Below are 16360 nucleotides of genomic sequence, written 5' to 3'. Positions count from 1 at the left end.
GCTGCACTACAAGAACTATGGAAAAGAAGTTCTCCAGGCTGAAGGGAAATGAGTTAGGGGGAAGCACGGTGCTTCCTGGAGAACCTCTGTAGGGACAAATGAAGGCACCGGAAGAGGAGATGTATGGGTAACTTAACAAATGTTAAGGACTCCTGATATGGTTTGATGGTGTTCCCACCCAAATCTCAACTTGAACTGTATCTCCCAGAATTCCCACATGTTGTGGGAGGTACCCAGGGGGAGGTAATTGAATTATGGGGGCCGGTCTTTCCTGTGCTATTCTCATGATAGTGAATAAGTCTCACGAGATCTGATGGGTTTATCAAGGGTTTCCGCTTTTGCTTCTTCCTCATTTTCTCTTGCCGCCGCCACGTAAGAAGTGCTTTTTGCCTCCCACCATGATTCTGAGGCCTCCCCAGCCATGTGCAACTGTGAGTCCAATTAAACCACTTTTTCTTCCCCGTCTTGGGTATGTCTTTATCAGCAGTGTGCACACGGACTAATACAGTAAATTGGTACCAGCAGAATGGGGCTGGGGGCATATGAAACATGCAGCCACGTTTGAGAACTCTTCCGCAGTTTCCACTCAAATGAAACACATGTGTAGCCCGTAAGCCAGCACCGGGAGGTGTGGATCCAAGAGAAATGTCCACAGGGACATCTGTGTGAGAATGTTCACAGCAACCGTGACTTCTAATAGCCACAAACTGAAAACAATCCCAAGTCTTTCAAGAGCAGAATGGATAAGCGCACTGTGACTTCTGCACGCCAGGAAATACAACACAGCAACGTAAAAAGAACAAACTGCGTTTGATGCAACACACGGATCAACCGTCAAACAGCACAGTGAACCAGAAACACAAACGTGACACTGGGGCACGGAAAACGGAGCACGCGTGTAGCAGGATGGTGCTGAGGCGGGGAGAGCACGCGTGTAGCAGGATGGTGCTGAGGCGGGGAGAGCACGCGTGTAGCAGGATGGTGCTGAGGCGGGGAGAGCATGCACGCAACGGGACAAGGCTGAGGGGCAGGGAGCAGGCGCGGAGGTAAAAGACACGAAGGACGGTCTTTCTTGGAATTCATCCAAATCTTCAGAGGGCAGCTGCTGCCCTAAAGAAGGGCACTGAGAGCCGAGCGTGACCTCCTTCCTCTAGCACATCCCAATGCATTGCCACACTTCCAAGACCTGTAAGACCTGGAGGTCCCCTGAAGGACGCCATAACATTTAACTAGCAAGTGCTTCTGAGGCAGCAGGAACAGGCCTGTTGCTCTAACCTGAGCTGCCACAGCACAGACCCCGCCAGGTGGCAGCCCTCCTGAGTCCATGCTGCGATCCTGAAGAAGTCGGCCACGGCAGCGCTGTCGGAGACGAGTGACTGATCTGAGCCTCTGGCTGTCTCGTCAGCAGCGACTTTGATCTCCAGAGGCTGTGGCTGCACATCCATCTTCCGGCGTCCTCCTCCTGTCCCCCAACCCCATCTGTCACCTGCAGGCACTGACACCCACAGCCCTCTGTGCGAAGACACCGCGTCTAAGATCGTTCAGCACCACCGCAGGTGTCTGGTCACCCCACACTTGTATCCTACACATTCTTCAACACAATCTTAGACAAAACCCCAATGTTCAATAACGCTGACAGCTGGATTTTACACATAGAAATTCCTAAAGTTGGAAAACCCTGAAACTTGGAGTTTATGGAAAAGAGTTGCAATCTTTTGTAGCCACAGCATCAAATTTGTTTAAATATTAAGTTTTCGGCCGGGCATAGTGGCTTACGTCTGTAATCCCAGCACTTTGGGAGGCTGAGGCAGGTGGATCATGAGGTCCGGAGTTCTAGACCAGCCTGGCCAACATAGTGAAACCCTGTCTCTACTAAAAATACAAAAAATTAGCTGGCTGTGGTGGCAGGTGCCTATAATCCCAGCTACTCGGGAGGCTGAGGCAGGAGAATCGCTTGAACCCAGGAGGCAGAGGTTGCAGTGAGCCGAGATCGTGCCATTGCACTCCAGCCTGGGTGACAGTGCAAGACTCCATCTCAAAAAAAAAAAAAAAAAAATTAAGTTTTCACAGCATAGTTTAGAGAAAAATCCCAAGTAAGTGTCAAAAACGGTGAAGGTCTGAGGCTTTCCCATGTTGGTTAAAGGTCTGAGGTTTTCCTGTGTCTGTGGAAGGTCTGAGGCTTTCCTGTGTCTGTTGAAGGTCTGAGACTTTCCCGTGTCCGTTAATGAGCCAGTCTGCAGTGTCTGGAAGATGACAGCAGACCCCCAGGCAGAGACCCCAGGGCAGACACTCTCGGAGCAGAAATCCCTGGGCAGACGCCCTTGGGACACAGACCCCAAGGCAGGGACCCCCATGGCAGATGCCCCTGGGCAGAGACGCCGCAGCAGCAGCTCCCAAGCCGTGTGCCTGTGGGCACTGGAAAGGGCCAGGTGGTGTCATTCATGCAGTGCTGGAGAAGAAGCAAGACGAGAAAGCCCAGGTCCTTGACAGCTGGCCTGCGCCAGCACCCGCAACCACCTGCCTCTCGCCCTGAGGGTAACACACTCTTTACTCAGGAGGATGGAACCAACCTGCCCTCAGCTCCCTGGGAGATGTTCTGCCTCTGCCCCTGCCAGCTGCATCTCGCCCTGGTACGGTCCACAACAATGGCCATTGCTGCCTCTGCCCAAGTGACCATGGCAGACCAGCCACCGTCAGCGCCCGGGCAGCCTCCCACAGAGGTTCAGGGCCAGGCTGCCAAGGAGCAGGGGCCGAGGTGGGGCAGGTTGAGGGGGCCCAGTCACAGGCACAGAAACCGACACCCTGGACAGAGGTGACAGCCAAAGGAAAGGAGGGGCTCAAGGCGGAGAGGAGGGAGCAGCCCCGTCAGAGGAGCCCCCAAAGACACAGCAAAGGCATCGACATTGAAGGTCCCTACACACCAGGTGCTGCACCACCCACACAGTGCACTCACGGGGAACTCACTGCAGCAAAACCACTTTGACTCAACAGACGTTCACCAAGGACAGCTGTGTCCATGCAGGGCGCACCCCAGAGACAGCCACAAGGAGGGTCGGGTCACTGAGCCAGATCCCTACCAGGGGAGCCAGGAAGGCCTGGGGCAGAGCGCCAGGCAGATGTCTCTGGGATGGACCATGCAGATGAGGCAGCTGCAGTGTCTGCCATCTTAACAGACCACTGTGTCGCAGCTGGGGTCAGTGCTGAGATGTCCGTGAAAAATAAGGACTGTAGCCAACAAGAATGTGGAATGTGTCAGGGAGACGGGGCCCTCAGGGAGGCTCTTCAGGGGGTGACCCTGGCGACAGGGCCCTCAGGGAGGCTCTGTGGCTACAGGCGTCCTGAAGAGCAGTGGAGGGAGCTGACGGCTAATGACACAAGTGTGCTGGCAGCCACCTCTCTTTGGCACGGTAGTAACTGCTAGATTTTAAAGAGGTCTTTCTCTAAAGCCCAATGTTATCATCTGTGAAGAAACAGGCTCACTTGCTCTTAGAAAGCTGTTCTACATACTGGCTTCTCTTGTGAGACCTTCCCTCCAGTGGAGGCGAGAGAAGATCCCCTTCTCTTTTCCAAGTTTGTGCCCACTGTGAGCCAGGCTCCGCCCTTATTTTCCGGGGATGAGACTGAAGGTCAGAGAGGTGGAAGGCCAGATGAGCTGCCTTCTCTCCACCTCCAGCCACCATGTGGGGTCGGACACCCCGCGGTGAAGAGGACGGGCCTCTCAGCTGCAGCAGAAGCAGAGGGGAGGTGGGCGGGGCCTCTCAGCTGCAGCAGAAGCAGAGGGGAGGTGGGCGGGGCTGACTGCTTGCAGGGACCCCTTCCTGGAGAAATTCACACCTGACTAGGGTTTGGGTCCTGAGCTCCCGGTCAGAGGCCTCAGAGCTCCACACAGCCTTCGATGGGGCCAGAAAGACTTCAGACAGGAAGAGTCCTGGCAAGAGCGGTGAGTGTGGGGCTGGCCACTGGTGGCTGCCATGCTCTAGGCTTTAGGGCTGTGCCTCTGCTGGCCAGGATGTCTGCCCCGCAGAACAACCCCGCACAGACCAGGAGCCCAGTCCCAGGCATCTGGCCTCAGAGACGGGCTCTTCTGTGCTGAGAATGATCAAGATACGATCCAAATCCTAAGGGCTTTTCCCTACATTCACTTTTTAAACTTTTTTTCCTGTGAATAAAAGGCATATTCATTATACGGGCAGAGGTTGGTAAACGTCCATGGCCTCACCGGAGGGCTCCGCTCCGTCACACCTGTGACATACGTGTCTACGGCCTCACCAGAGGGCTCTGCTTCACCACACCTGTGACATACGCACACCTCATCCTTCCTGTGGGCTCAAGGCCTGCCCCTCATGCCCTCTGCAGCCTGGTGAGTGGCTCTCGCCTGCAGTCAGCACACAGGGCCACAGCAACTCCTAAAAGCCACTGCCATCCCCAACTGACAGGCGAGGCCCGACACTGTGCACAGGGTCCCGCCTCGAGCCCAGGTCCTTTCCCTCCAAAGCAGCATCCCTGATCTGCCCTGGAGACAGCCCTGCACAGGCAAGGCTGCGCGCAGCAGCTCGGCGATGCCTGCTCCCACCCCAGCGCTCTGTGGCCAGCACCGCATCCTTCCCTCCCTGCCTGCTCCAAGGGAGATGCCACAGAGGAAGCCATGCAGAGAGGGGAGACAGAGACTCCACAGCAGCCCTCCAGCTGGGCCAGTACTCTGGAGTAACCCTCTGCAGTAAGCAGCTCTCCAGCTGGGCCAGTACTATGGAGTAACCGAGGGCTGCCACACTGGCCACATCATAGGTCAAGGGGTCACGCCCTGCACCCTGGACCCTGCACCCTGAATGTGTCACCTCTCGCGGTGGTGGGAACCGCAGGTGGGTGAAGCGAAGGACCTCAAGATGGGAGATTATCTTGGAATATCCGCGTAGGCTGTACAAAGGGAAGCCGAGGGAGCCCTGACTACAGAGAGAAGAAGGCCGTGTGCCTGCAGAAGCAGAGCTGGACGTGAAGCAGCTGGAGCCAAGGGCACAGGTGGCCTCTAGAGCTGCAAGAGGCAGGAACGGACTTTGCTCTAGAGCCTCCTGACGGAGCAGCCCCACCACACCCAGCATCAGCTCCGCAAGACTCGTCTCAGAATCCTGGCCTCCAAGTGTGTAAGAACAAACTCGCATTATTTTAAACCAAGCGCGTGAGCATTCGCTGCAGCTGCAGGAGCTCGCAGGCAGCAGGGCCTGTACAGTCGCCTCCGCGCAGCCAATCTCACTATTTACGGTTTCAGTGACGCGTGGCCCACTGCAGTCTCACAACAGACGAGCACATTACTGGAAGGTATTTTGAAGAGAGAGAGAGCACTTTCACATAACTTGATTACAGTACATGGTTGTAACTGTTTTGTTATTGTTAACCTCTTACTGTGCCTAACTTATAAATTAAGCTTTATCATAGGTACGTATGTATAGCAAAAAGCATCGTAGGTACAGGGTTCCATGCTACCCAGGGTCTCGGCATCGGCGCGTCCCCTGTGGATAGGGGCGACTGCACACCAGGGAAAGGTGCCTGGTCTGACGGTGCGGCCAAGAGCTGTGACCCCAACCAGCGAAAGGCGCCTAGTCTGAGGGCGCGGCCGAGAGCTCTGACACCGACTCACCTGCTGAGCGCTGAACTCAGGCATCATCACACAGGTGGCTCCCACCCAGAGAGGACAGAGCAGCGCGTTGACCACACCATGGACGTGGTGCAGCGGGAGCACGTGGAGGATCACGTCGTCTTTGGTCCATGCCCACTTGTGGACCAGACCGGTCACCTGCAGGGGACAAGAGCACAGCTGAGAGCAGGAGCAAGACTGTGGCCCGCATGAGCACACACAGGCCTGGGGCTCAAGGACAGGAGCTCTGGGCCTCCCAGCTGAGGAAGGGGAAGGAGAAGGCTGGCTCTTTGTTGCCTCCCTCTAGCAGCCTCTCAAGATGACGACAAAACCACAGCAGATCTGCTGGGTCACTCACTCACCCTGGGGACAGAGGACAGCGCCACACACAGCCAGGGGCTTTAGGGAATTTAGAAGGTGAGGGAGTGGCTCTGCAGACACCAGGCTGACAGAGCTCCACCCCAGCATCGCCATCCCCAGCTCCACCCCTGCCCAAGCCTGGGACTCAGGGACCCAGCGCCATTCAGGCTGGAATCAACTCCCAGCCCAACCACTGGCTCAGCTGACAGCACTGCCCACACAAAGCTCTGCCGATTCGTGAATTATTGTCACCTGCTCAGCTGGGACAGAACCCAGGCCAGGCTCCAGGGCACATCCTCAGTTCTTACTGAGAAGCAGTGTAAGGCATGGCCCACTGAATCCTCTGTCCAATCTCACGGAGGACACTGCCTGCTGCCTGCACAGGCTCCAGGGAGAAGCACATGTGAGTGTCACTCCCCTCACAGAGGAGTCCGGAGCCCGTCCCTCCCGACAGGCACGCCGCTTCCAGCAGTGACAGCGCAGGCCACCCAGGGCCCAGCCTGCTGCGTGCTCATGGTGCCTCGTCAGCCCACAACTCCGTGGGGTCCACTTCCTGCCTTCCCCTTCACGGCTTTTGGTTTTCATTTTTACTTTATTGCTTCAACTGCATAGGAGACGTTATGACACTATACAAATGACAGGTAAGTGATGTGATTGGAGAGTTCTGGGAAGATGTGACTGAGGTCACAGGACACACAAAAAACGAGTAAGACGCGGGTGTACGTGGGGTCCTGGCCATGCATCCTAACACATGGCTGGCCTCTGAAAAGCAGCATCACAGGCAGTGAGTGGTCCCTTCTGACCTCATGCCGCACAGTCCTGGCGGGGTCACTCCGCGGCCCCTCAATCCCTCTACACCTGAAGGCTTCGCCCCTGCCTGAGCCTTTGTGCTCGGCCGCTCCCGGAGCCGTCCTGCGTGGCCAGTGAGGCCAGTGAGGCCAGTGGCCACACCCTGCGGGCCTGCGTCCGTGTATCTCACACGGGTCTGCAGGATGGTGACCACCGTGAACGACTCCACAGAAAAGCGAATGAAAAGATGTGCTTCTCGCCTGGAGCCCACCCAGAGTGCTGTGCCGTAACCGAAGCCATCCCGGCGCAGGGCGGCACTCACCACAGCCCTGATGTTTTGGTGCGTGCTCAGCACGCCCTTGGGCCTCCCCGTGGTCCCACTGGTGTAGATGATCATGGCACCCTTGTCCCTCCACCCCTGCTCTGGGACCGGGACCTCTGCCGGTTCCTCTACTGCTCCAGTGTAGATGGCTGGTGTGAGCGGCAGCAGCGGGACCCCCAGCTTCCTGACCACCGGGCTCAGGAGCTCCAGGTACTCCTGGCTGGCAAGGACCACAGAGCTCTGGGAGTCGCAGATGACATACTCCAGCTGGGCCGCGGGGTGCTTCCTGTAGAGGGGGACTGCCACGCCGCCGCTCATCCACGAGGCCCACTGGGCCACGACGTAGGAGACGTCGTTAGCACACAGGAAGGAGACCCTCTCCTCCCGGAGGTCCCCGCCGACACACCCGCAGAGCCTGCAGATCTCCTGGGACAGGCGAAGGCTGCGGGAATAAAGCTCCCTGTACGTGTGGCGGCCGTGCTGGTCAACCAGGGCGATTCTGTCCCCAAAGGCCAGGGCACGGGTGAACACCGGGGCACTCCTGTCCGAGCGGGCCACCGGGGCTGTGTGCAGAAGACCACTTCCTCTGTGTCTCGCAGGAGCCAGCCGGCAGGAGGCCAAGGCACAGCCCAGGCGCCGGAAGGTGAGCATCACATGGGACGGCATCGCACTGACAGGCGTTCCCAGGAGCCTCCTGGGGCCAACCTGGAGAAAGGCAAGGCACAGGACGTGAGTGCCCAACTGTCCCATCCGAACATGGCCAAGACAGGATTTAAAACACCTCCCCAGTACCCAGCCAGGTACGCCTGCTGCACCTTCAGTCATGAGGCAGCGCACCAGACAGGCCGTGTCCAGCCTTCCTCACCCACACTGCTGGAACGTTCCGTACGCGCCCAGTATCTCAGCTTTCTATTTCACTTCATGAGTTTAAGGATTCCCAAATCACACAAAATTCTAAACAATGAAATAAACTAGGTAAAACCAAGGAGAAGCATATAAAATTCAACATACTTAAGGTACATCCGAATAATGGGTTTTAGAATCCTGAGCCTGGAAAACCACCTGTGAGAGGGGGAAGTGAAGAGAAGGGCTCAGCACGGCCCCTGCTCACAACATACATGGCCTGGAGACCCCGCCCCCGGGGCAGACACAGCCCCTGCTCACAACAGGCATGGCCTGGAGACCCCGCCCCCGGGGCAGACACGGCGGTGCCTCTCTCAGACCTTCCCACACAGGTGCGCAGTGGAAATGTGGTGAGGTGCCAAGGTTCATTTTTTTTGAGATGGGGTCTTGCTGTGTCGCCCAGGCTGGAGTGTAGTGATGCAATCATGGCTCACTGCAGCCTCGACTTCCTGGGCTCATGCCTCCCGAGTAGCTGAGCCCACAGGCATGTGACACCACACCCAGCTTTTTTTTTTTTTTTGGTAGAGACAAGGTCTCACTGTGTTGCCCAGGCTGGTCCAAAGTCCTGGGGTTATGGCAGGTGTAAGCCATGCTTTTTTCCTTCTTTTCTTTTCTTTCTCTCTCTCCTCTCTCTCACCTTTTTTTCTTTTCTCTCTCTCTCTTTACTATCTATCTGAGATGGAGTCTCACACACTCTGTCTATCTATCTACCTATCTAAGACGCAGTCTTGGTCTGTCACCCCGGCTGGAGTACAAGAGCGTGATCTGGGCTCACTGCAACCTTCGCCTCCTGGATTCAAGTGATCCTCCTGCCTCCCAGCCTCCTGAATAACTGGGAGTACAGGTGCGCACCACCACGCCTGGCTAATTTTTGTATTGTTAGTGGAGACAAGGGGTTCACCATGTTGACCAGACTGGTCTCCAATTCCTGACCTCCGGTGATCCACTCACCTCGGCCTCCCAAAGTGTTGAAATTACAGGTGTGAGCTACTGCTCCCAGCCAAGCCAAGCTTTAAATCAGGCAATTCACGGGCTAGAAAACATGTTTTAGGTTGAACTATAATTCTCTCCTTTCCCCCAAAAAACTTAACTACTAAATAGCAAATAAATCAGCAGGAAGCGAGGGCTCCCTGGGAGGGCCTGCGCGGGCCCGCCGTCCGCTGGAATTCTTCATTCAGAGAAAGGAGACTGAGAACAAGCCAGGGTGCCTCCGCCTGTGGGCCCAACGCTCCTGACGCGTGAGGGCTGGTCCAGTTCTGCAACATGCATTCTGCGGCCAGAGGACACCGCCCACGGGACACTGCGCCAGGATGCGGACACCGCCCATGGGACACCGCCCACAGGACACTGCGCCAGGATGCGGACACAGGCCACGGGACACCGCCCATGGGACACCGCGCCAGGATGCGGACACAGGCCACGGGACACCGCCCACGGGACACTGCGCCAGGATGCGGACACAGGCCATGGGACACCGCCCACGGGACACCGCGCCAGGATGTGGACACAGGCCACGGGACACCACACCAGGATGCGGACACAGGCCACGGGACACCGCGCCAGGATGCGGACACTGCCCACAGGACACCGCGCCAGGATGTGGACACAGGCCACGGGACACCACACCAGGATGCGGACACAGGCCACGGGACACCACACCAGGATGCGGACACAGGCCACGGGACACCGCGCCAGGATGCGGACACAGGCCACGGGACACCGCGCCAGGATGCGGACACAGGCCACGGGACACCGCGCCAGGATGCGGACACAGGCCACGGGACACCACACCAGGATGCGGACACAGGCCACGGGACACCGCGCCAGGATGCGGACACAGGCCACGGGACACCGCCCCAGGATGCGGATACAGGCCACGGGACACCGCCCCAGGATGCGGACACAGGCCAGGGGCACAGCCCCGCATTCCAGAGCGAGAAGGGGTGGCACTTTCCATGAGGCTCCTGCATCCCTGGCCCTTTATAATCGAAGCTTTGCTCGACTCACGAGGGCACGGGAAAATCTGCTTTCTCAGGCTCTTTACGACCAGCAGAACCGACCATGTTTCCTTCCCAGCGCTGAAGCGGCCTGCTGGAGTAAACAACAGTCGCTTGCTCTGGTTTCAAGCCCCCAGCTTTACAGCTCCTTCAGGCACTGCGCTGTTCCTACTTCAGCCTCTGAAGTAAGAACAGGCTGGTCTGCCTCCCTTCCTGGGGGAAGCACCCTCTGGGCTCTGCTGCCACTGGGCACTCAGTGGCCCTCGGTCTGACAGTGTCCCAGGCCTGTGGCCAAAGCGTAGTCAGGTTGTCCGTTTGGTTTTCAGGGACTTTGAAAGAGTATTATTTTGACAATGATGCTACATCATCTAATACATATTAGGTTAGGTTTCGTCTCAGCATTTTGCCTCAACCACACTCTGTTCAGTAAACAAACAAGGCAACCACTTGTTCACACACAGAAAAGCGAAGGAGGCCAAGTTCAAACTCACCCAGCTCCCGAGCCAGAGAGAGGAGGTAAGGGGAAGTTCGCAGTTCACAAGAGCAGCAGGCACAGCTGCTTCAGCAGGTGGAGGGGCACGCTAAGGTGAAGGCACTGCAAATGCTCATCCTCCTGGGGCAGGCACCAGGCCTGGCGCTGGAACCCGGAAGGCCGGTGAGGACACCTGTCAATGGGCATCTGTGCTGAGGTCCCAGGCTGTGTGTCTAACGCTTCCCACAGGCACAACACTCAACACTCAATGGAGGAAGGGAAGCATGTTCATTTACAAGCTAAAGACAACATTATAAAATAAAGCTGTGAGCCTTATCTCCCGACAACGGGCAGCAGTGACCCCATGACCCTGTCGAGTCTCCTCCCGCACACCACGCCCCCTCTGTGGGATCTGTGCCCACGTTCAGCAGGTTCTCTCTCTCCAGCACATCTCTCACTAACTTGCGAGGGGAAAGCTACTGTGTTATTGTCTGTGGTTTGTACTAAACAGTTTTGTTTTCTGCTCTTAGTTTGAAACCATCACAACACTTCATAGTTATCTAACAAAACAAACTTCATGACAATGAAAATTGTCAGAGCCAAAGTATGTTTTGTGCTTAAGACCCTCAACTACTGGCCTTGGTTTTTGCTTGTTTGATTTGGGTGTCTGGTTTCCCCGCTAGCCTGGGGCTCTTTTGTTTTTTTTTGAGACGGAGGCTGGAGTGCAGTGGCGCGATCTCGGCTCACTGCAAGCTCCGCCTCCCAGGTAGCCTGGGGCTCTTAATGAAGTCCCCTGTCCCAGCCAGCAGAGGGATCTCCTGCCTCTGGCCCAGGCAGGAGGAAAACGAGCCACGCAGGGCCCTGAACCTCGGCACAGCTCCGTGGGCTGCTTGGACGTCCTGTGTGAGTCTTCTCTGAATCCTACCAAACGGTCAGCCCTGCAGGCCACATCATCTCCTGACACGAGGCACCCATGTTCTGCCCTCCACAGCTGTTCAAAGGTAGGGCCGTGGCTGGTCTGCCCACACACCTGGACTCTGCTACCATACAGAAACCCAGAGAATGGCAACAAAACAACTGGGCTTGACCAGACACAAGACACGAGATCGGCACGTGGGCTGTGCCAGCTTCAGAAAGCAGCAAACCAGGGTGGCCCCACCACGCTTCCTTCCTCACTTCCGACCAATCCTGCACTGCTTTACAGGTGTGAGGGCACAGAAACCAGGAGAATCCACACACAGAAAACCAACTGGGCACTGGGTGCTCTGGGTTACGGCCCCGAGGCCAGACTTCCACTGCTGAGAGCCACAGGGAGTGTCTGGGGTGCGCGGAGCAGGGGACAGTGCTTTCTGGGGTGCTAAAGAGTGGAGCATTAGGGCGGCCGGCGACACTCACTCAATGTAGAAGGTGCCTGTCACTGTGTGTAGCTGTTTCTCAATATGACAGAAGCACATAAAAGGGGGATGACGGCTTTCCTCTAACTAAAGCTGCTGCTCAGAAAAGGTTTCTGCAGACCACAAAGAACCGAGTTCTGACAAAGCGAGTTCAAGCTCGTACTGTGCACATGCTAACCACACGCTGTGCACATGCTAACCACACGCTGAGCACATGCTAACCACACGCTGAGCACATGCTAACCACACGCTGAGCACATGCTAACCACACGCTGAGCACATGCTAACCACACGCTGAGCACATGCTAACCACACGCTGAGCACATGCTAACCACATGCTGAGCACAAACAGCACACACTACCAGAGCACAGCCCCCCTTTCGGCATTTCTACAAATTCCTGGGTCACCCCGCAGGGCGAAGCCCCAGAAGAGTAAGAGTGGATTCCCCACAAAACCCAGAGCTCAGCAGAGCTGGTGATGCTGACGTGCACAGCTGGGCTGGGCAAACTCAACGTCAGGCTGAGAAGAAACTGCTGTTCTCCTGGGCGGAATCCAGAGCGCTGCCTGTGGGTGGGCACTCCTGCCACCAATCCCTGGGAGGTGACAGACGTGACTGGCCCCGTGTGAGATGGTTCTAGCTCCCAGAGAGCCCACGTGCTATGAGGAGAGGCCACGGGCAGGAGGGACGGAGGGGGGCCTGGTGGGGAGGCTTCCTATGGAGGGTGAGAAGGGCTGGCCCAGCCAGCGTCGGCCGAGGGAAGGGGGCAGTCCTGGCACCTACGGCTGTGTTCACTCAGGGTGTCTCGGGCACAGATGCCGGGAAGTGACATTGCTGGGTCATCTTTAATTTTGAGAAAGGCTGACAAAGTCCCCTCCAACGAGGTGCTGATTTATTCTCCCACCAAGCATGTGGAAAACGGAACCAGCCCCATCAAACCAGCTTTTAAGTCCCTCAGGCTTGAGACCACGAAGCACCCAGTCATCAGTTCTTTTCAGCACAGAGGTCGAATCCTCACGGTCATCGGACCAGAGCCCTGCCTCGAACAAGCAGACAGTCTACTCAGGGCAGATGGCTGTGCGTGGTCTTCCTGCACACCTCCCGGTCCAGAGGCACCCCAGCTCCCTCAGAGAGAACCCCACCTTTCAACCACTGGGACCCCTTCTACCATGGGGCTCCCCATCACCACCAGGAGCACAGTGTGGGGGGACACTGCCCACCAGACAAATGCAGTTCAGTCAGGGGCTTCCACCCTCATCAGCCACCTTCACACCCCTGCTACGCAGCACCCTGATAACCCGAGGTCAGCGGCGTCACCACGTGGCTGGGCAAGGACTCTAGTCAGCAGAAGCTGAGAAAGGTGCCTGAGCCAGGACAGCCTCCTTGGCGAAGGCGTGCTGGACCCACTGAACCACTGAACGCAGTGGCTCTCCAGCCCTTGGGGAGGGAGGCAGGACCTCTCGGTGTTCTAGCTATCAGGTTCTGAGGTCAGACCACTAAGGCACTGGGGCTTCTTGGGAACACACATGCAGCGCCAGCGGGATGCATCTTTTCCGTCTTAACCAGAGTGTTGATTAACGGCAGAGTTTAGAGTCACCACAGGCTTCGACTTGAATGGCCACTGCCTTTGTCCTCATTTCCTCACTGGCCTAGCCCTTCACTTCCCACCGCTAAGATGGCACAGTAACAAGACCTGCCTCACAGGCTTCACGTGAGAATGTATGAATGGCCTGGCACAGGCCAGGCAGAAGACAAATGGCCGCACCGTGCTCAGCAGGGTGCTCCCCGTGGAGCTTCGCAACAAAAATTACTAGATGAGAATGACACTGGCATTCAAATGAAGGGCTGGTTTCAACATGAATAAAATGACACCTGACCTGTTCACCACCACACCTGACCCCCCCGCCCCCCCAGACCTTGTGTTTGAAGTGGATGCCAGCACTTCCTCCTGTCGGCTGCCCTGATGAGGGTGTGGGGCAGAGGAGGGCTGTGCTCAGCCTGCGGGGCAGGATGCGTTTCAGCCTCACGCCTGTGGTTTGGGGAGTTGTTTTCAAAATTACATTTTTAAGTAACAGACATTCACATTGCATTCATGAGCAGTACATTCAAATAAAAAAAACCAAAAGGGAAAAATACACTTGAAACCCATATCCATTTTAGGAAGAAAAATACTATTTTACAAATGTCATCTGGAAAGGTGACACAACTATCCCAAGCCCACAGTTTAATCCACCATTTCTGTCTGCCTTGAGGAGATGGTTCAGAGCCAAAGGAGCAAGAGCAAGGGAAGCCTCATCTTATGTCCCCCAACACCTGCGGAGAGAACACCAGCCTGAGCCGGGCTTCACGCTATGAAGCTCCCAGGGTCCCCAGGGTCCACCGGTAGTAACACCTGTGCTCCTGGGTCCACCATGTGAACCCCCTCCTCAACAAGGTCTCAGCCTTGGGCCCTAACACGAATGTCTGTCCTCCCAGGCTGGGAAAGCAACAACTATGCCCCAGACACAATTTGTGTTCCTATCTCTAAACGTGTTCCCTTTCTGGCAAATTCCTAATCATTCTTCCAAGCCCAGTTCAAATATCACCTCTTCTTTTTCAGTTTTATTATTTATTGAGACAGCGTCTTGCTCTGCCGCCCAGGCTGGAGTGCAATGGGGCCGTCATGGCTCACTGCAGCCTCCGATTCCTGGGCTCAAGAGATCCTCGTGCCTCAGCCTCCTGTGTAGCTGGAACTGCAGGTGTACGCCACCACACCCAGCTAATTTTTACATTTTTTGTAGAGACAGGGGTCTCACCATGTTGCCCGGGCTGGTCTTGAACTCCTGGCCACAAGTGATCCTCCTGCCTCTGCTGCCCAAAGCGCTGGGATTACAGGCATGAGCCACTGCACCTGGCCCTGCCTGGTGGAATTTAGGCTCAGGACGGCAACATCAACTCCTGACTGCACCGGGCCTCACCCCTTTAAACCCTCCCTCTCTCCAGGGAATGGGCTGCCTGCAGTGCCTTCCAAATACTCCACGGCCGCACGTCGCCATTGTTTGCTCATAGATCTACCTGCCCTCAGGAGCTAGGCCGGCTGTGAACCTGTGCCCCACGCGCCCAGCAAGGTGCACGCAGCAAACAACTAAAACCGGGAGTACTTCAAGGGCGACTTCTGAGGCCCAATGAGAAATGGAAGTGAATTTATTCCAAACACAACCAAACACGATTCACTCAGGATGCCTGAACACGGACCCCGCCGGCTCGACGGTCTCACCGGGCCCGGCGTCCGCACAGCTTCTCCCCCGCACCCCGCGCGGGGGCCCCGCTCCCCACCGGACACGAGAGGCTCGGCGGCCCGGGAAGGCCGACGCCCGGCCCCAGGTGGCTCGCGGGGAAGCGACCGCGCCACGGGCCACGGCTCAAGCCCAGCTGCGGCCCAGGGGCGGGCGCCGGAGCCCGCGCCCCCGAGAGCTCTGCGCCCGGCCGACCCCGCCGCGGTCCCGTGGGCCCCGCCGCCCGCACCTACGAGACGATCGCGGCCGCGGGGCAGGATCTGCCTCGCCACAACTCTTCCTCGTCCTCCGCCGCGCGCGCGCCGGGGTCGGGCCGGGTTCCGGCCGGGTCCCGCGGGGTCGTGAGTCGGGCCGGAACCGCTTCCGGCGCCAACAGCTTGCCCGGCGCGGCGCGTCCGTCGCCCAAGCGCGTCCCCCCGGCGCGGCGCCGTGGCGGCGGGTTCCGGGCGCGCGTGTTCCCCTGTCCCGCCTGTCCCGTCGTGGCCGGGTCGGGGCCGCGGGCGTCTCGTGAGCCGTGGCCGAGGCAGGCGCCGTGGTCTCCGCTAGCCCAGGGCTGCCCGGATCAGAACGGCGCGCGGGACCGCTCCCAACGCGGATGGCTGGGCCTCGCCCCGTCCTCCCAAAAGGGGCTCCCTGGGCTTTGCGGCTGGGGGTCTGCACGCTGAGCTCCTGGGTGATTTTATTATTATTATTGTTGTTGTTGTTACTTCTTCTTCTTCGTATTATTTTGAAATGGAGTCTCGCTCTGTTGCCCAGGCTGGAATGCAGTGGTGTGATCTCGGCTCACCGCAACCTCCGCCTCCCGGGTTCAAGTGATTCTCCTGCCTCAACCTCCCAGTTAGCTGGGCCTACAGGCGCCCGCCATCATGCCTGTCTAATTTTTGTATTTCTTGGGTGATTTTAAACGGACCGCATTTGAGAATCTCTCCTCGAAGGGACTTGGGAACCAGGATACGAATATGAAGCTAGACTTTTGGATGGACAGTGGCGGAAAACGTTTAAAGCCAAACACAAAGTCCGGTTGGCTGAAATGTGAGGGTTTTTCCCCTAAAATAAATACTAATAACACAAAGACATGTACTGGCAAACAGTAGTACAAATTATCTGCAGAACCATCTGGGTGTGATGGCTCACGCCTGTAATCCCAGCACTTTAGGAGGCCGAGGTGGGCAGATCACGAGGTCAGGAGTTCAAGACCAGCCTGACCAACATAGTGAAAC

At 57.0% G+C, this 16360-nt stretch overlaps 1 protein-coding gene across 9 annotated transcripts in view; it reads right to left on the bottom strand.

Annotated features, from left to right (window-relative positions):
• ACSF3 (acyl-CoA synthetase family member 3) overlaps positions 1–15548 on the bottom strand; it is a 63228-nt gene extending 47680 nt beyond the window's left edge. For 2 of the 9 annotated variants that reach the window (XR_010124276.1, XR_010124277.1), the window contains exons 1-3: positions 15370–15501; positions 7101–7805; positions 5633–5788 (exon numbers count right to left, since the gene is read on the bottom strand). Coding sequence is in view for 6 of the 9 variants with exons in the window: in XM_054453120.2 (XP_054309095.2) it covers positions 5633–5788; positions 7101–7805; positions 14661–14663 (864 nt within the window). In the remaining 3 variants the exon portion in view is untranslated. Of the gene's footprint in view, positions 1–5632; positions 5789–7100; positions 7806–10491; positions 10666–14660; positions 15262–15369 lie in introns of those variants that run through there. The other 7 variants (XM_054453122.2, XR_010124275.1, XM_054453121.2 and 4 more) reach the window with 7 other exon arrangements.
• Positions 15549–16360: the final 812 nt, after the last annotated feature.

Source organism: Pongo pygmaeus, chromosome 18, assembly GCF_028885625.2.
Source record: "Pongo pygmaeus isolate AG05252 chromosome 18, NHGRI_mPonPyg2-v2.0_pri, whole genome shotgun sequence".
NCBI classification, from domain to species: Eukaryota; Metazoa; Chordata; class Mammalia; order Primates; family Hominidae; genus Pongo; species Pongo pygmaeus.
The sequence above is the reverse complement of the archived record's forward strand: the minus strand, read 5'-3'. Positions and strand labels throughout refer to the sequence as shown.